At 47.5% G+C, this 17,066-nt stretch overlaps 2 protein-coding genes across 3 annotated transcripts in view; both read right to left on the minus strand.

Moving 5' to 3' along the window:
- Positions 1–1,835, minus strand: part of Ppil2 (peptidylprolyl isomerase like 2) — a 24,194-nt gene extending 22,359 nt beyond the window's left edge. Inside the window, exons 1-2 of one of the 2 annotated variants that reach the window (XM_029544428.1) lie at positions 1,726–1,804; positions 344–393 (exon numbers count right to left, since the gene is read on the minus strand). In XM_029544428.1, coding sequence (XP_029400288.1) covers positions 344–393; positions 1,726–1,757 — 82 coding nt within the window. In that variant the 5' untranslated portion in view covers positions 1,758–1,804. Of the gene's footprint in view, positions 1–343; positions 394–1,725 lie in introns of both variants that reach the window. The other variant, XM_021209014.2, reaches the window with a different exon arrangement.
- A 2,484-nt stretch (positions 1,836–4,319) lies between these two features.
- On the minus strand, positions 4,320–15,662 carry LOC110329403. Its single transcript, XM_021209017.2, has 7 exons — positions 15,448–15,662; positions 11,618–11,873; positions 11,272–11,395; positions 8,661–8,881; positions 8,178–8,248; positions 7,862–7,966; positions 4,320–4,548 (listed from the first exon to the last, which is right to left on the minus strand). The coding sequence occupies exons 2-7, from the start codon at positions 11,837–11,839 to the stop codon at positions 4,374–4,376; spliced, it is 918 nt and encodes a 305-aa protein (XP_021064676.1). The 5' UTR covers positions 11,840–11,873; positions 15,448–15,662; the 3' UTR covers positions 4,320–4,373.
- Between the last annotated feature and the right edge of the window lie 1,404 nt (positions 15,663–17,066).

Raw genomic sequence — 17,066 nt, forward strand, 5'->3', positions numbered from 1 at the left:
AAAAAAAAAAAACCATTTAAAATTAATTAATTGATGAGAAAGTAATAACAGTTTCTATTAACTCCACTGGAAGGTTTTTTTTTTTTTTTTGTTTTTGTTTAAAATTAAAGACACAGAGAGTATTTTAAAAAAAAAAAAAAAAAAAAAAAAAAAAAAAAAAGGCCATTTCAAGTTATATTTTTAAATACTCTCCTCTAAGATGTAAGTATACTCTACTATGTTGAGTGTATGTCCTCTTTTTATCAACCATGGACTTGTCTAGTTATCTACTAAAATGTCAGTGTTCTGGATAGTTCTGAATCACAGGAGATGGCGTTCTTCAGGACCACCAGCATCCCCTTACCTGGCTTCCTGCCACCATAGAAATGAGTGTACTCAGCACATGTGATATACCTGAGGAAGACAGAGCATATGTTACTGGGGGGTCCTGTCACAGATGGGACAAAAGCTGTAAAAGTAACTTATGACAGAACACCCACTCACTCGTCAAAGACACACTAAACGTCTGCATTGTCTGGCACATAAGAAGCACAAAAGAAAAAAAAAAAAAGAAGAAGCACAAAAGATGGAAAGATAAAGAGATAGCAACAGCGCCTCCTTGTCCAGAAGGAAATGAACTGGATTTATAGACTATCTGACAGGAAGAGCTAGGCATGCAAAGCTCCGGGGAAGCCCTTTACAGGAATAACACTGAGGCTGGAACAGGACAAGCTCATTATGTTCCAGAAAAGAGATAGCAGAGGAGAGTGTGATGAGGTACGTAGCAGCAGAGAAAGACAGAAGCAAGGGCAGCGGCCGAGGCACAAATGAGTCAAAGATCAAGGCGAGTACTCTCTACTTGCCTACTTGGAAGTGTGGTGGGTGATTCTGAGCAGGACCCAGACATGATCTAACAAAGCTCCAGTTGTTCTTCTCTTAGGATGAGAACTGGCTTCAGTCTATATATATAGTAAACCAGGGACCCACTATGTAACCACTGGGCTAGGATAGGAAACGGCAGGCTTAGGTGTGAAAATGATCAAGTAGCCTTTTAGCATACTAGTTTTGAAAAAAGCTGTAAGTTTCCCAAGTGGAGAACTGAGTGAAAGCTGCTAACTTAGTGCAAGAGAAACTCTTTGAACAGATCCACCACAGGGATGAAGGAAACACCCACGAGGTCTGGGACAAGGGGAGGGGAAGCCCAGCAAAGAGGAATAAAATAGAGATCATACACAGATAAAATTAGTAAGCGCACGTAAGATCTCACTAAAGGCTACCTTTGGAAAGTGAAGAAGCCCAAGGACTGAAAAGCTGGGTACTAGATCTGGCAATACAGAAGTCAAAGGCATCCTTGCAAGCAGCCGGGGGCGGGGAGCACCCGACTATACTAGTTTGAAGAGACAACAGAAAACAGAAAGTCCGGCAGCAAATGGGAGGGGAACGAGAAGCACGGCCCGCCTATCTTCAACAAGAAGGCTGTGCCCCGTGCGTAGACTGTCAGGCTAGAGCCAGGACGGAGAGGACCTGGCTGTGCAGGGCCGACAACCAACTCAGGGGCACAGTTGGTACGCAGAAAGGCTAGGGGTAGGGGAAATACCCCAGAAGTTAGTTAGTCCGGCCGGAGGACGCCCTGGCCCGCCTAGGCTGCGCTGAGGGACGAGACCGCGCCTGTGAGAGCTGAGCTTGCAGGAGACGATGCCCTTCAGCACGGCGACGAGCTGAGACGAGAGACGCGACCCAACTTACATCTTGTCCTTCTGGTGCTGTCGCTTCCCCATGGTGGCAACGAACCGAAGAGACCACAGCCGACACTGATTATGGCGCCTCCGCTTTCTCAACTACTTCCGGAGCTCGACGCGCTGGGTCCCGGAAGTTGGAAGAAAGCATTCTGGGAATTGTGGTTTCCCGGTTGCAGAGGCTGAGTGCAAGCACCGTGCTAGGCTGAGGCTTGCTGACTTTGAGGAGAATCCACTTTTCCGGTCTCCCACCATGCTGCGTTGCCTCCCCAAAGCCCTCAAAAACTTATTTATGCACTGTCTAGCTACTTGTCCATGCCATACTATGCTAGGCAGACTCACTCAGACCTGGCCCCCTTTGTATCTAAAGGTCTTCAACCATTTCCACCTTCTCCAAAGCCATGTCCATCTGTATACTCAACTCTTCTCACATTCGGTCCCCACGCCCTTCAGGCCCATCAGCTGGCAGATGACCAAGCCTTCTCTGCTCCTTCTGTGGCCAGATCCTTGGTCTGGGTCTCATGTGCTGGGAGAGTGTATCCCAAGTTTCCTTTTTAAATTGTGTGTGTGGTCAAGTAGTGGCCATGCCACAAACATAGAGCTCAGAGAACAAGTCAGGAGTTGGTTCTCTTTGCCAGACTTGCACAGCTCTTATTTGCTAAAGTATCTCTCCACCCTAAGCTGGGTTTTCTGTTTTGTTGTTTTTTAATGTATTGTATTGTATTGTGTTTTGCCTGCATGCATGTCTGTGTGAGGGGGTTAGATCACCTGGAACTGGAATTACAGATAGTTATGAGCTGCCATGTGGGGGTGCCAGGAACTGAACTCAGGTCCTTTGAAAGAGCAGCCAGTCTCATCTTTCCAGCCCACTAAGCTTGTGGTATTAAACATTTACATTCTCCCAAAGCCAAGTCACTGGCAGTTGGGTAACTAGATGTCAAGTTCTTATCTACATGTCTAATCAAAGAATTCTTTTGTTTTTTGGTTTGTTTTGTTTTTGTTTGATTTTGCTTGTCTGTTTTTGTTTTTCGAGACAGGGTTTCTCTGTATAGCCCTGGCTGTCCTGGAACTCACTCTGTAGACCATGCTGGCCTCGAACTCAGAAATCCACCCCCTCTGCCTCCCAAATGCTGGGATTAAAGGCCTGGGCCACCACTGCCTGGCTGATCAAAGAATTCTTAATCTCCCTGTCATCTGTTCCAAATCTCCACTTTGATGCTAAATGACATGTTCCATATCCTAACCCTGATCTCCTGATAAGATCTTCAAATAATTTTGAGATGTCTCGTCAAATTCCTACATAAACATAAAACATTAGAAACTCCCTAGCGTTGCAGTTTGGGGGATATTTTTAAAAAATTCTCCTTTGATTGAGACTATGCTCTCAAATCCTACTTTAGGGAGATAACCCTAACTGAAAATGCAACCAAAAAATCTGGCTCACTGGCCTTAATCTCATTCACCATTCACCCAGTTAGCCAAAGGTAGTCATCTTGGCATCTTCTTACTTCATGGCTTCTGCCTTCCAAATAAATCATACCTCAGAAGATCTTTTAACCCAGTATGGTGGTGTACACCTTTAATCATAACACTTGGGAGGCAGAAGCAAGCAGATCTCAAGTTCGAGGCCAGCCTGGTCTACAGTGAGTAGAGACCATGTCTCAAAAGCAAATCAAAAGTAAACAAAACTGGGAGCTGGAGAGATTGCTCAGTGGTTAAGAGTACTGGCTGCTCTTCCAGAGGTCCTGAGTTCAATTCCCAGCAACCATATGGTAGCTCACAACCATCTGTAATGGGAATGGGATCCAATGCATTCTTCTGGTGTGTCTGTAGACAGTGACAGTGTACTCACATACATAAAATAAAAATCTTAAAAAAATAAACAAAACTACCAGTACTTGGGAGGCAGAAGCTGGTTGATCTCTGTAAGTTCAAGTCTCAAGTCCTGCCTGGTCTACATATCGAGTTACAGGTCAACCAAGAATATGCAGTGAGACAAAAACAAACAAACAAAAACCCTTTCTTGGCCACCCCACTCACCTCTCTCATAGTTTATCACAATTTATAATTATATAGTAATTTTGCTTATGTTCTGATTTTTATTATTTACAGTCCCAAGTGATGTATGGTCAACCATGACTCAATTTGTATATCCAGTAATGTCCAGTAATGATTGACATCTTACATGGAGACAGATTCTAAGGCCAGCGTATGAGGTGACAATGAGAATCACATTTTTGAAAACTCGGGCAAGTAACAAGCTGTAAGCTGACCGACCCACTCATTTCTCCTCCAGGTAAAAACACCCAACCCAACCAGGCTTGTGTTTGGAGATTACATGCAGGAGTGATACAGTGCACTTGCAACTCAGGGAAAGTGAAGCCCTAAGGGGTCTGAATCACGGAATTTCCCATCGCATTCTCTCAAGCACAATGGAATTGCTTGTTACAGTGCAAGTGAGGGGCCATTGCAAGGTACTGATCTAAACACACACTGCCCATATTTGAGGGGGCGAGGTTTGAAATAGGGTTTTTCTAGAGTGTCCAGGCTATCCTTAAACTCTCTCCATAGTCCAGGCGAAATCAGAGAGGACATACAACAAGCTCAACACCAGGATGAACTTTACTCAGTCCTGGGGCATGGTCTATTGGGAAGAGATTATTGGCTCTCCTTGGCAGGAGTGGACTCTGCGCTGCCAGAGTCATTCTCTGAATCATCATTGGATCTGGGCACAGGGTGGAACTTGAGCAGAACAGGCGGAGTGAAGATGGAGGCTTTCACGACAGGAGATGGCATCTCGTCAGGGTTGGAGGGTCTGCTACAGGCTGGCGTCCTGCATGAGAGATGGCCAACACAAGCTCATGATGTACCATTCTTGCTCACAGGGCTGTCAGACACACTTACAATACAGTCATAGGCTGCGGGCTGTCTCCCAGGACATGACTTCTAGAAACCTCTCCCATGGAATCTGTTCAGGGTTGTCCATTAGAGCACTGCTTACGAGAGTAGAAAGATGGAAACAGATCTTAATGCCTGTGAGTGACAGAGGAACACAGTGCAAAGCCAAGAGGCTTGTCCTGATGCCTGTTAAGAGTGAAAAGTGGCCGGGCGTCGTGGCGCACGCCTTTAATCCCTGCACTCGGGAGGCAAAGGCAGGCGGATTTCTGAGTTCGGAGGCCAGCCTGGTCTGAAGAGTGAGTTCCAGGACAGCCAGGGCTACACAGAGAAACCCTGTCTTGAAAAACGGAAAAAAAAAAAAGAAAAAGAAAAAGAAAAAAGAAGAAAGCATCACCGTGCTTCCTTGCTTCCTCCTTGAGGATTTTCATTGGTGGTGGTAGTGGTGTGTTTTTGTTCCGAGTTTGACCTTAAGACAGTGTCTCACTATGTGCTCTGGCCGGCTTGGAACTCACTATATAGACCAGGCTGGCTTCACACTTTGAGATCTTCCTGCCACTGCCTCCCCAGAGCTAGAATTAAAGGTGTATGCCACTATACCAGCTGTATTTCCTCTTTTTTTTTTTAAACTGATACTACCATAAAGTTTTATAGAAACATCTTTTCTCCATGAGCCTAAGAAAAAGTTTTATTTTTATTTTTTTTTTATCTTTTTTTATGGTTTTAGAGCTTTACTGTAGAAAGGCAGGGGGGAAAGAGAGAAGGTAGAAAGAGGGAGAGAGGCCGGCCATGGCCACGTGGAGAGAAGGGGGAGGGGAGAGAGAGGAGGAGGGCTAGAGATGAGAATAAGAAAGGTGTGAGCTTAAAGAGTAGAAAAAGTTTTAAGATGCATAAGGCCCCTCCCCCTTCTAGGAAGGCAGGGACAAGAAGATCAGCAGTTCAGGGTCAGCTTGATCAATGTCTGGGATCCTGACTCAGAAAGCAGAGAGGGCAGATGATACAGATCTGCAGTAGGTCACTTACCTAGCACCTACAAGCCCCGCATTCAAAAGGACCTTTGCTTTGGAGGTAGTTCCTAAGATGTCAATCAATCCCAAAACCATTAATTGAATTTGAGAACATTTATAGTTCACAGCCTATTTTGAAAAGAGGGTCTCTCAAAAAGACCAAGCTGGGCACAGTGTGCACATCTCTGCTATACCAAGATGTGAAAGTGGAGGCAGGAGGATTACCAATTAAAGGTTCAGCAAGCCTCAGCTAAGCCGGTGGTCAGCCAGGTTATCTGAAACTAGTTATACCTGTACAAACCTAGTCTCCAGCAGTCAGGAAGGCAGGCTGAGGCTGAAGGATTGTTTGAGGTCAAATGGACTGTTTTAAAAACTAATAACAAAAAAATAACTTTCATTTTTTTTAATCCAGAAAAAGGAGATCAGATAGGTGACTTAGTTAGGAACCCATGATGTTCTTCCAGAAGACTCCAGTTCAGTTTCCAGCACCCACATCAGGCAGCTCACAACCATCTGCAACTCCAGGTTAGATCCAGGGGTTCCAAGGCTTCTGGCCAACAGAGGGACTCATACTCACATGATACACATAATTAAAAATAATAGCCGGAGCCAGGCATGGTGGCGCACACCTTTAATCCCAGCACTTGGGAGGCAAAGGCAGGTGGATTTCTGAGTTCAAGGCCAGCTTGGTCTACAGAGGGAGTTCCAGGACAACCAGGACTATACAGAGAAAAACCAAAAAACCAAAAAAACAAAAATCAAAAAACCAAAAAACAGTTTCAGGCCAGCCAGGGCTACCTAGTAAAGACCCTGGCTCAAAAAATGAACAAAGAAATTTATAGAGTTGGGTTTTCTGCCAATAGAACAAACCTTAATTTTTATTTTATTACTTTAATAAGCCTCATATTTCTTCCAGTTTCTGACTCTGTGCTTGTGCCTTCAACATTCATAACAATTTTCTGTTCCCCAATAAGAAAAGCATGCTTAATACCACCATCACAGACAGCACATAGGGAAGGAACATCAGCCCTTCTGACACGTTGGTTTGGACACTTTTTCTTTTTCTTTTTCTTTTTCTTTAAGGTTTAGTTATTTATTTTATGTATATGAGTACACTGTCACTCTCTTCAGAGACACCAGAAGAGGGTATCAGATCCCATTGCAGATGGCTGTGAGCCACCATGTAGTTGCAGGGAGTCCAACTCAGGACCTCTGGAAGAGCAGTCAGTGCTCTTGACCACTGAGCCATCTCTCTTAGCTCCCAGTTTGAACACTCTTATAGAGACTTTAGATCTCACAGCACAAACCTCTGGGCACACACAACATGACAGATTTCGGGACTTTCCCAACCTTCATGGTAAAAAGGAAAATAATCCAACCATGGGACAGACAAGTTATCTCAAGGAAAAGTTCAAAGAGGACTGGGTGGAGTGTTGGCTCAATGGTAGAGCACTTGCCCATATGTAAAGTCCTGGATTCCATTCTCAACAATCACACACACACACACACACACACACACACACACACACACAATTTGGCATGCTTCCATAGTTAACAAGAAGTGCTTCCTAAACCTTGACAGGAAATTGGACTATGTTGGACTTTGGGCGAGCCCAGCACTCATTCTAGCAATCTCAGTCTTACATCCTTCAGCTTTAAAGCAGCCTGAGTCTGTCTGATCGTTCGCAAGTTACTTCAGGTAAGCTTTCTCTGAGAAACTGTTATTTTCTTCCAACATTCATTTCTGGCTTCCACACGCACACACCCACCCCCGTGACTTCCAGGAGTTTAGGAAAGGAGAGGATTTATTGGGGAGCACAGAGAGGTTCCCCTCTTGAGACAGGGTCCCATGCTGCTGAGGCTAACCTCCCGAGGACTAGATAAGCAGAAATGACCTTGAATTTCAAATCCTTCTGCCTCCACCTCCCAAGGGCTGTGATCATAAGCTACATCTCTATCTCTAAAGGTGAGTTTTAAGAATCTACATTTGGTAAGCCCTGCTCTGCAATATGACGATTCCAAGGCAACCCCTCAGTTGTCTCCTTTCTGTTGGGCTGGGTTAGCCAATCGCTGATGTCTTCTACCACCGCAAACACTGATTACATATGAGGTTCTGGGCATGAAAGAAAGATGACAGATTTTCTTCTGTCCTTGAGCATACTATTACAGTGCCTTCCAGAGGCAGAGACTGTGGAACTGGAAGAGAGCCCACAGGATCCGGGTTGGAAAGGTACATATACTCACCAGGGAAAACCAGGACATTGGAGCTTGTGTGCATTGCTTCCTGCCAAATACGAGAAATGGAAGCCTCCGGGGTTGAGGACCAAGGGGGTCAGATCAACCATGTGGCTGTAGGATAGGGAAGAAACAGGGTGTTGGCTTTGGACCCATTCACGGCTTCAGTATGCTTGTCTGTAACACAGGCCCAGGAGTCCAGACTCTCCCTCTCAATAGAATGTAATCACCACCCAAAACGGAGAATTAAGAGGTTGGGGACAAAACATCAAGCCTGGCCAAAATTGGTTTTTTGTTTCCTTCAAGATGAGTAAATCCCTTCTACCTCTTTGATGTTGATGAAAGACCATTCCAGTTTAGTTTCACTTCAGAACTTGAAATATCCAGTTTCTCCACCTACAAGAAACGAAGGAAATCTCAGGGCAGAGTGAAAACTGTTCCATGAAGAAAAGCAGTCCTTACACAGGAAGCAAGAATTGATTTCAGGGATAGAGGGATGGTGGCTGGGAAGTGAGGAAGTCCTGACCTTGAGGCAAGGTTACAGGGAAGGGGAGAGCTTCTAGAGAGGGGAGCCCCAAGGTGCAGACACAGGCAGAGCAGGGACAACAGCCTGAGAGGCGGGAATGGGATACAGACGTGAGCAAAGTCTATGGTTTTCCTTATTCTTAGGGACATCCCAAGTCTACCCGGATTGCTGGCTCACAGAGTACAGCTTTGTACTTCCCACCTCCACTGTGGCCCTTGGACAGGTAAAAAGAAGCTGCCCTCCCTCCCAGGACTGCCTGGAATAGAGCATGTTCCTACTGACCGGCTTGCCAGACAGTGGAGGGAAGGGGCCAAAGACCCGGGGCATAGTGTAGACAGAGGGTGACGCAGCCACTAGAGAGGCCACGGTGGTGACAGGTTGTGGCGGTGGTGGCAGCAGCGGTGGTGGTAATAGAGCTGGTGGCAGGCATGCGGAGGTTGACTGGTCTCTAAGGATGGGATCTGGTTTCTTTGGTTTTGGCTTCCTCCTCCTCTTCTTGGCATCTGCATCAAATACTTTAGTGAGTACTGACACCTTGGGCAGTAGGGTCCAAATGGAATAACACAAGAGTTTCATACTATCTTTCCAGATAAAGGAAAATCCTTTTCAGGCTATTCCGAGAATCCTGGGACAATATCCAGGCCGATGATGACAGGTGCCAGCAGGCATTATCTATTATCTCAGTAGTCACCCAGTATTTTGGAGAAAGGGTTCAAAAATTAATCTCTTTCTTCCTCTGTCTCCATCATTCTCTGTATCCACCTTCCCTTCCATAGGTCTTACATATCCTAGCCAGCCTTTAACTGCATCTGTGGAGCATCTTATATCTGTGACCTTTCTGTCTCCAGCCTCCAAGTTGCTGGGATTATATGTATGCAAACTGCTATTTTTTGTTGTTTTGGGTTTGTTTTTTTTTGAAACAGGGTTTCTCTGTGTAGTCCTGGAACTCACTCTGTAGACCAGGCTGGCCTCGAACTCAGAAATCTGCCTGCCTCTGCCTCCCGAGTGCTGGGGTTAAAGGCATGAGCCACCACTGTCCAGCTGTATGCAAACAGTATATGTGGTGCTTAGGATCAGACTCAGGACTTCATGTGGGCTAGGCAAGAATTCTACCAACGGAGCCTCCTATCAGCCCCCCTCCCCTTTTTGTCTCTTACAGGCAGAGCCAGATCTCGTCTGCATAAAAGCAGGCAAAATCCACACCAAGATGTCTAACTTTAAGGATAGACTTTGGAAGCAAGTGGTGAGTAAATCAGGCCCCGTAAGGTACAGATTACTGTGGAAGATTGAATCAGCCAACACCAGAAGGAGTATTCAGGCACCAAACAGTGAGCCCTCTACCTACAACCAGCCTCAGAGGCACAGGGGCATGGTGGAAAATGATCCTGTTTCTATAAGGAAACCCACAGAGGGGTCTTGCAAAGGTGGGTTCAAAGAAAGTGATGCCTGGGCATTTTGGTCTCATTAAAAACCATGGAAATAGGAATGTGCTTTCGTTTTAATCCCAGTGTGGGCTATGGGGCTGCTTCAGACTGTCCACAGTGGCTGACTAGGATCTGCCTCATGCTCTAGCATGATTTTTCCAGCTGCAGAAAGTTTTTGCCACTGTGTGACATTTGGCATTTTGAGTATTCTTCGGAGGATAATCCCACCCCCAGGAGGTGGGATGGACTGTTGGTGGGTTTCTGGTTGGTAGCTATTGGTCGTGGTTTAAGTAGTCATACATAAAGAAGAAATAAGAAATTGGATATCCTGATGGTGAAGATCAAACTTGCCTTGAAGATGCTCCATGCCCCTAATCAGCAGTATCTAACCATAACAATGTCCCCTTGCCTGTGTCCTCTCACTCTTTCTTATCCAGTTAAAGGGTGGGGAGGGAGGGGAACCCACAAAGTAGCCAAACGTCTGGCTAGACCCTGAGCCAGGACCTACTGTACTCTTAGGTCTTAAGGACTGCTAAGTCTGCGGAGCACAGTGGGTGTTAAAACACACCTCACCAGCCCACTGGAAGAGTTCATTCGCTGGATGTGGTGGTGCACACCTGTAATTCCAAAACTCGGGAGATAGAGGCAGGAGGGTCAGGAGTTCGAAGCGAATCTCAGCTACAAGTTTAAGGTCAGCCTGGGATATACCAGGCCTTATCAGACAGTAAGGGCCGACTACATGGCTCAGCAAGTAAAGGAGCTTGCCACCCAGCCCGATAACCTGAGTTGTGGTAGAGCTGAGTCTTCTGCAAGCTGTCCTCAGCCATCCACACATGCAGAACAGAAAGTGTTTGAGTGTGCTTGTACATGTACATACAAAGTCAATGTAGCAGAAGAGCTAGAGACAGCTCAGTCGTTATGAGCACTCATTGTTCTTAAAGAAGACCTGGGTTCAGATCTCAGCACGCATGTCTGATGGCTAATAAATGCCTATAAATACAGCTGTAGAGAAGCCAATGCCCTTTTCTGGCTTCCATAGGCACCTGTACAAACACATGGGATACACACACAAGACTCCCAGCACTATTTGAAGGCAGAGAGGCAGGCAGATTCTGAGGCAAGTAGGACTTCAGAATGAGACCCTGTCTCAAATATATAAGTAGATAAACTGTGTTAATTAAGACAAATATCCTAAGGCTGAGATTAAATGTGTCTACGACCCCTCCCCCGCCCTCAGTTGTTCTTCTCTAAATTTGCTAATCTTGCTAGGAAGTGTTTCTTCCTTTCTCCCTTTCTGTCCCAGGCCCACGTTATCGCTCTTCATTAAATCTGATCCATGAGAGGAAGTGCACCTAAGATTTCACCAACCTAAGCTTGATAGACACTGTAATGTGATGGGAGGCGGAGGGGGAACAGATGCGCTGGGCTAAGAGTCCCAAGGGTTTGCACCTTCAGAAATTGAGCCTCACCCTGGGAATATAGATGCACACGGTGTATGCGCCTCTTCAGCTGCTCCAGGCGACCATGCATCTCTATGGCACCCATGTTATTGCACTGGTTTAGATCCCCCTGCACAGTGCAGACAAACTTCGCCTGCAATACGGGAGGAAAAGCGGGAAGCCAGAAAAAGAGTCGCTTGCCTGCTCCTTCCTCAGGCTTGGTATTCTTGGCTTCAGAAAGACCCCTTTGGCTGCCGCAGCCAATAGATAACCTCCCCATTCATCCCTCAGCCAAAGTCCCACCCTCAAAGCTCCTCCCTAAGAAACAGTTTGGGGAGTTAATGGCCTCTTGCTGCCCGCTGCCCGCAGCCCGCACCCAGAGTCTGGAGAGGAGCCCGCGCTGCTCGAACTCAGTCTGCTTGCCCTTCCTCACGACTCTCTCCGCCAGCGCTGGGTTGCGATCCAAGGTGCGGAAGAGGCGTCGCAGCGCACGCTCTGTGTAGGTCGCTGCTTGCCTCTCGAAGTCATCCTCGGAAATGAGCTGGCAGAAGGTCACACTCAGGGGGAATTCGCTGTCGAACTCGTCCAGGACTTCCATTGGAAATGAACTGCTGGTGGTGGGCCGATGCTGCCTGTGGGAAGAACGACCGTCGGGGCAGGGCTCCTGGGGCAGGGAGACCCTCCCGAGGGCCAGGGCTGAGAGAGGTGATGGGAAACCATCGGGATGGGGACTGCAGGACGCACACACTCTCTCCCTACAGCCGCAGTGCAGACTCCATATCCCCAGACTACCCAACCCCCTCCAGGTCTACCCCAGGGAATGAATGACCACAGAGACAGGGGGCGGGGCCAGCACCAGTATGCGTAACAAAGCTCACTTCTCCAGGCATGCGCACTGGTGTGCTCCCCACCCCACCCCTCCCCCGCTACTCCACCCCTCACTGTGACCTCTAAAGGCACCTAGGTACCTTCTGGATTTTGAGCTCCTTCTGAGCCTGGTTCTTTCTATTTCAAAGCACCCAGCCCTTTCCCAGTTTGCGGTTCCCTCCATACTCTGCCCTACCAGTCCGCCCCGGGAATTGAATCTACCTTCCAGTTCACTAAGACTTCCTTCTGCCCCCAAAGGGCTTTAGCTCTGGCTTTTGCACCCTCTGAGTTTCTTACCTAACCCGAAGCATTACACACTTCCCTCTCCAGATCACTTCCTGACCTCCCCTTCATGACCACTTCTTTTGTTTGTTGTTTTTTGAGACAAGGTCTCCTATGTAATTCTAGCTATATTGGAATCTACTATAGGCCAGGCTGGTCTGGAACTGCATGCCTACACCCATGACCACTTATTTGCTCTGTCTTGATGTCCTCCTGTGGCCTCTCCTCCCATCTACCTCCCCTCCCTTTCTCTCCCTCCCCTCCCCTCTGGAGTGCTAGGGATTAAACCCAGGACCTTGTGCATAATAGGCAAGTGTTCTACCCCTGCTCACAGAAGTGATTTAGTCAACCTAAATCATTCCCTGACCTCCAGGCCCACATCCAAGATATATACAAGTAAGGGTTCCTAGGCATCTCAGGATGGATCTGCTGTAGCAACAGCTGCTGTCACACATCTACCCTAGCCACAAAGGAGGATGGTTGCTTCTTCCCCATCAAAGCCCTCCATCAGGCCTGAGACTCATTATGTATCAGAGCAGTCCCCTGTGGGTGCCAGGACTTGTGGAGCTAGAGTACTGTTATTGCTCATTTTCTCAATCTACTCCCAAAAGGGGATCTGGAAGCCTGGGGCTCCTCTCAAGGGGGCAAGCCTGACCACCTCCTACTAGGTTTTTGTTTGTTTGAAGGGGGGGGGGTGCATTGAAACAGGGTTTTACCATGTAAATATAGCTCTCCTGGAACTTGCTGTGTAGACCAGGTTGTCCTTGGACTCACAGAGATCTACCTACCTATGCCTTCCCCGTGCTGCATTCAAAGGCATGGGCTATTGGGTCTTTTTTTTTTTTTTTTTTTTTTTTAAAATTTTTTTTTTTTTTTTTTTTTTTAAAGATTTATTTATTTATTATATGTAAGTACACTGTAGCTGTCTTCGGACACTCCAGAAGAGGGAGTCAGATCTTGTTACGGATGGTTGTGAGCCACCATGTGGTTGGTGGGATTTGAACTCCAGACCTTCAGAAGAGCAGTTGGGTGCTCTTACCCACTGAGCCATCTCACCAGCCCGGGCCATTGGGTCTTGCCAGTAAAGGTAACTCTGCAAGCACACTCAGGATCGGGCATCCTTACAAATAGCCCCAGGGCTCAGTGGTTAAGAGCACTGACTATTCTTCCAGAGGTCCTGAGTTTGGTTCCCAGCAACCACATGGTGACTCACAACCATCTGTCATGGAATCCGATGGCCTCTTCTGGGGTGTCTGACAGCTACAGTGAATTCATATAAATAAATAAAAATAAATAAAAAAACAAATAAATAAATAAAATAGCTCCAGCCCTGTCTGGAAAGCACACATGCCAGTCCCCCATGCCTCTCCTACTCAGGACAGACCCTCTTTGTGAAAGAACAAGCATACATGGCTGACAGGCCACCTCTGCGGGCTTCTTGTTCCAAGTCCATCCATCTGTCCCAGGCAGGACACTTCTGCTGAGCCCCAAGGTGTGGTTATCTCAGGAAAGGCTGAGTCCTGTTCTTCCCGAGGCAGTCAAGGCTAAGCAAGGTACACAAACCTTTTCCATACAAGCAGGTGAACATCTGTTTTTCTCCATAAGGTCCTGGAGGTCCTAGTTTTGTTTTGTTTTGATTCTTCAGACAGCTTCAAATCTGAGACAATCTTCCAGCATCAGCCTCCAGGCATGGCCATCTTTCTTTTTTAATTAATTAATTAGTTAGTTAGTTTGGTTTTTCAAGACATGGTTTCTCTGTGTATCCCTTGGCTGTCCTAAAACTCACTATGTAGACCAGGCTGCCCTGGAACTAGGTGATCCACCTGCCTTTGCCTTCCAAGTGCTGAGATTTAAGGCATGAGCTACCATTCCCTCACCATCCCCCCACCTCCCCACCCCCACCCCCCCACCCCTCGCCCTATCTTAACCTGGAGCAGAGGGGGGAGGGACTAAGAGCTTGAAACTGGAGCCTTTCCAAATCTGGGGTCTCCCCTTTGTACTGGTTCCAGTCTTGGAATATGGTTCCCAGCATCCTCTTTATTCTCTTAGCTAGAGATGTATCTAGCTCTGCACTCATGACTATGATCCAAGCACTGACCCTTTTGTTCCTCAGGTTCCTTAGCTGGCCCGACAGATGCCCTTTCATCATTGCACTGCTTCCCAGAGGCCCACAGTAGTGCAACAGGGAAAGAGTGTCCAGCAAGCCTGTCAGTCTCACGGGGCGGGGCGGGGCATGGGGAGTTGGGGAGGTTGGGGTGGGATCTTAGACCTAGAACGCATGCCCACCTGGGCGGAGCCTCTGCCTGAGCAAAGGATGCCCTCTGACCCCAGAGACACAGGCCTGGCTACAATCTCAAGTTTCCATGGAGAAGAGAGTAAAAGGAGCAGGGGGAGGGTACGGCCTGCAGGCCTGAGGGGCCAGGCCTCGGAAGGGAAGAAAGAAGGAACTGTAGATGAGGTGGTCTTCGAGGCTGGTCCCAGATGCTTTGACAATACCATTGCACTGCTTCTCACAGCACAGTAGTGCAACCTAGTCAGAGCACCCGCAGCCAGCAGGAAATCCATCGTCCTCGCTGCACGCAGGGCTGCGCTGGAAATTCAACCACCATGGGTGTGTGGGACCCTCTATCCAAGCCTCGGAGAACACAAGGGATTCCAGCCCGGATGCAGTCCTCTGGTCTTATTAACTTCAGGGCACTCAAACTTTCTCCAACATGCTTCTGATTCTGGTGAGGTACTCCAAGGAGGGAGCTGAAGGGCGAGCACCCGAGGGGGCTCAAACACAAAGGAGAGGGGCCTGCGCTCGGCTGCAGAGGGAACACAGTGGGACTACTTGCACCCTGTTTCGGCCCAGAACTCCTAGAATAAGAGGGATACTCACTCACTATTCTAGTGAGGCCCTTGAAATCCGAGACCCGGCCCTTGGTCCGTTCCCCCAGTATGAGTTCTGCACTTGTCCTAACAGATTCTCCTGTCTAAAAGAGCAGAATGAGGGCTTCCTGGCATCTGGAGTTTCCCTGGCCTCACCGCACACCCTATCCCAGACCAGTTACTCACGTGGACAGACACCTCTTGTTCTCACCGGGTGGACAAGGTGAAGATTAGTGGAAGATCCTGGTAGGCGGCGGCCCCATCATATCCGGACAACCCGGCACCTGGGTACCTCGTGGCGCCCTCTCTCCCTCGGCTCCATCTTTATAACCCTCTGACAGTCCCGAGGGCCGAGCCCGGGGCCTCAAGGCACAGCGCCAGCCTCATTGGCTTGCGCCTACACCAAGCTTTTCCTCCTGCACACCTATTGGCTGCAACTGGAAAGATTTCAAAATAGCCTCCAGGCTCCGATTGGCCAGGCGCCCGAGTTTTGGCTCCACCGTTTTAACAATGAGTTCTACAAACACTTTCTTCTCATTCATAACTCTTGAAAAGGAGTTCTGTCCGCCTTTTCCCAGCTCATTTCTCTGTAGTTATTATAGTGATACTCACGAGGGCGCGTCCATGCTTACCACACAGCTCACCAAATTAGCGAGGGCACTGAGATCCCGGCAAAGTGTCCCTTGGCCAAGCCAGCGGTTGAATGAACCCCTAGGGGGTGCTTCGCTTTGCACCCCCTTTGCACCCGCTTTGTTCATTGCTCCTCCAGGATGGGACGTTTACTTAAAGACCGTGCCCTTCCCTCTTTCTGTCCAACTTCAGAACATCATCATCGGGAAACCTCCAGCTGGGCTGGGGAGGCCCTGGCACTTATTTGTAAGGGAAGAAAGGCTCTGCTGTCGTTGAGAACGTGAACCACTTTATGGGTAAGAGTTCATTAAGTGACCTTTCTGAGCTGATATGTCCAAAGATACACACCACCTAGCACCCAGAACCTGAGGAGTTCTACTCAAGTCTGTGTCGGCGAAGGGAAAAATAAGAGTTTCACAGCTGGCATCTGAGCTTTACCCCCAGTTATATCCATATGAAACAGGAAATCTTGACCTCCAGAGTTCAAAGACTGAGGGAAAATATTTTTAAAGCAGACAGAGCTGGTTTTCAGTCTTTAAGAACTCATTTTATCCACTTCATTTTAAGTGTAATTTTTTGTGTATGGGTGCTTTGTTTGCCTGTCTGTACCACTATGTACATGCCTAGTGTTCAGGGAGGTCAAAAGACTTCCTATCCTCTGCAACTGAAACTATAGAGGATTGTAAGCAAGCACACGCATGCTGGAAATGAAACCCATGTGCTCTGGTAGAGCAACCAATGCTCTTAACACTGACCTGAATCTCTCAGTCCCTACATTGTTCTTTGGGGAAAAAAAAGAATGCTAGTTTGGTTTTTTGTTTTATTTATTTATTTATTATATGTAAGTACACTGTAGCTGTCTTCAGACACAGAGGGTGTCAGATCTTGTTAGGATGGTTGTGAGCCAACATGTGGTTGCTGGGATTTGAACTCAGGACCTTTGGAAGAGCAGTTGGTGCTCTTAACCACTAAGCCATCTCTCCAGTCTTTGTTTTGTTTTTTTTTTGTTTTTTGTTTTTTGTTTGTTTGTTTGGTTGGTTGGTTTTGGTTTTTTTCAAGACAGGGTTTCTCTGTGCAGCCCTGGCTGTCCTGGAACTCACTCTGTAGACCAGGCTGGCCTCGAACTCAGAAATCCACCTGCCTCTGCCTCCCGAGTGCTGGGATTAAAGGCGTGC

This window comes from Mus pahari, chromosome 12 (genome assembly GCF_900095145.1).
Source record: "Mus pahari chromosome 12, PAHARI_EIJ_v1.1, whole genome shotgun sequence".
NCBI lineage: Eukaryota > Metazoa > Chordata > Mammalia > Rodentia > Muridae > Mus > Mus pahari.

Bases quoted from the DNA above. Each gene is read 5' to 3' on its own strand.
- LOC110329403 (XM_021209017.2), bottom strand. From the start codon at position 11,839: ATGGAAGTCCTGGACGAGTTCGACAGCGAATTCCCCCTGAGTGTGACC. The intron at 8,249-8,660 runs GTCAGTAGGAAC...CGTTTCTTGTAG, and splicing joins CTCCACTGTCTGGCAAGCCG to GTGGAGAAACTGGATATTTC. The intron at 4,549-7,861 runs GTGAGTATATGT...TCTCTCATGCAG, and splicing joins CAATGTCCTGGTTTTCCCTG to GACGCCAGCCTGTAGCAGAC.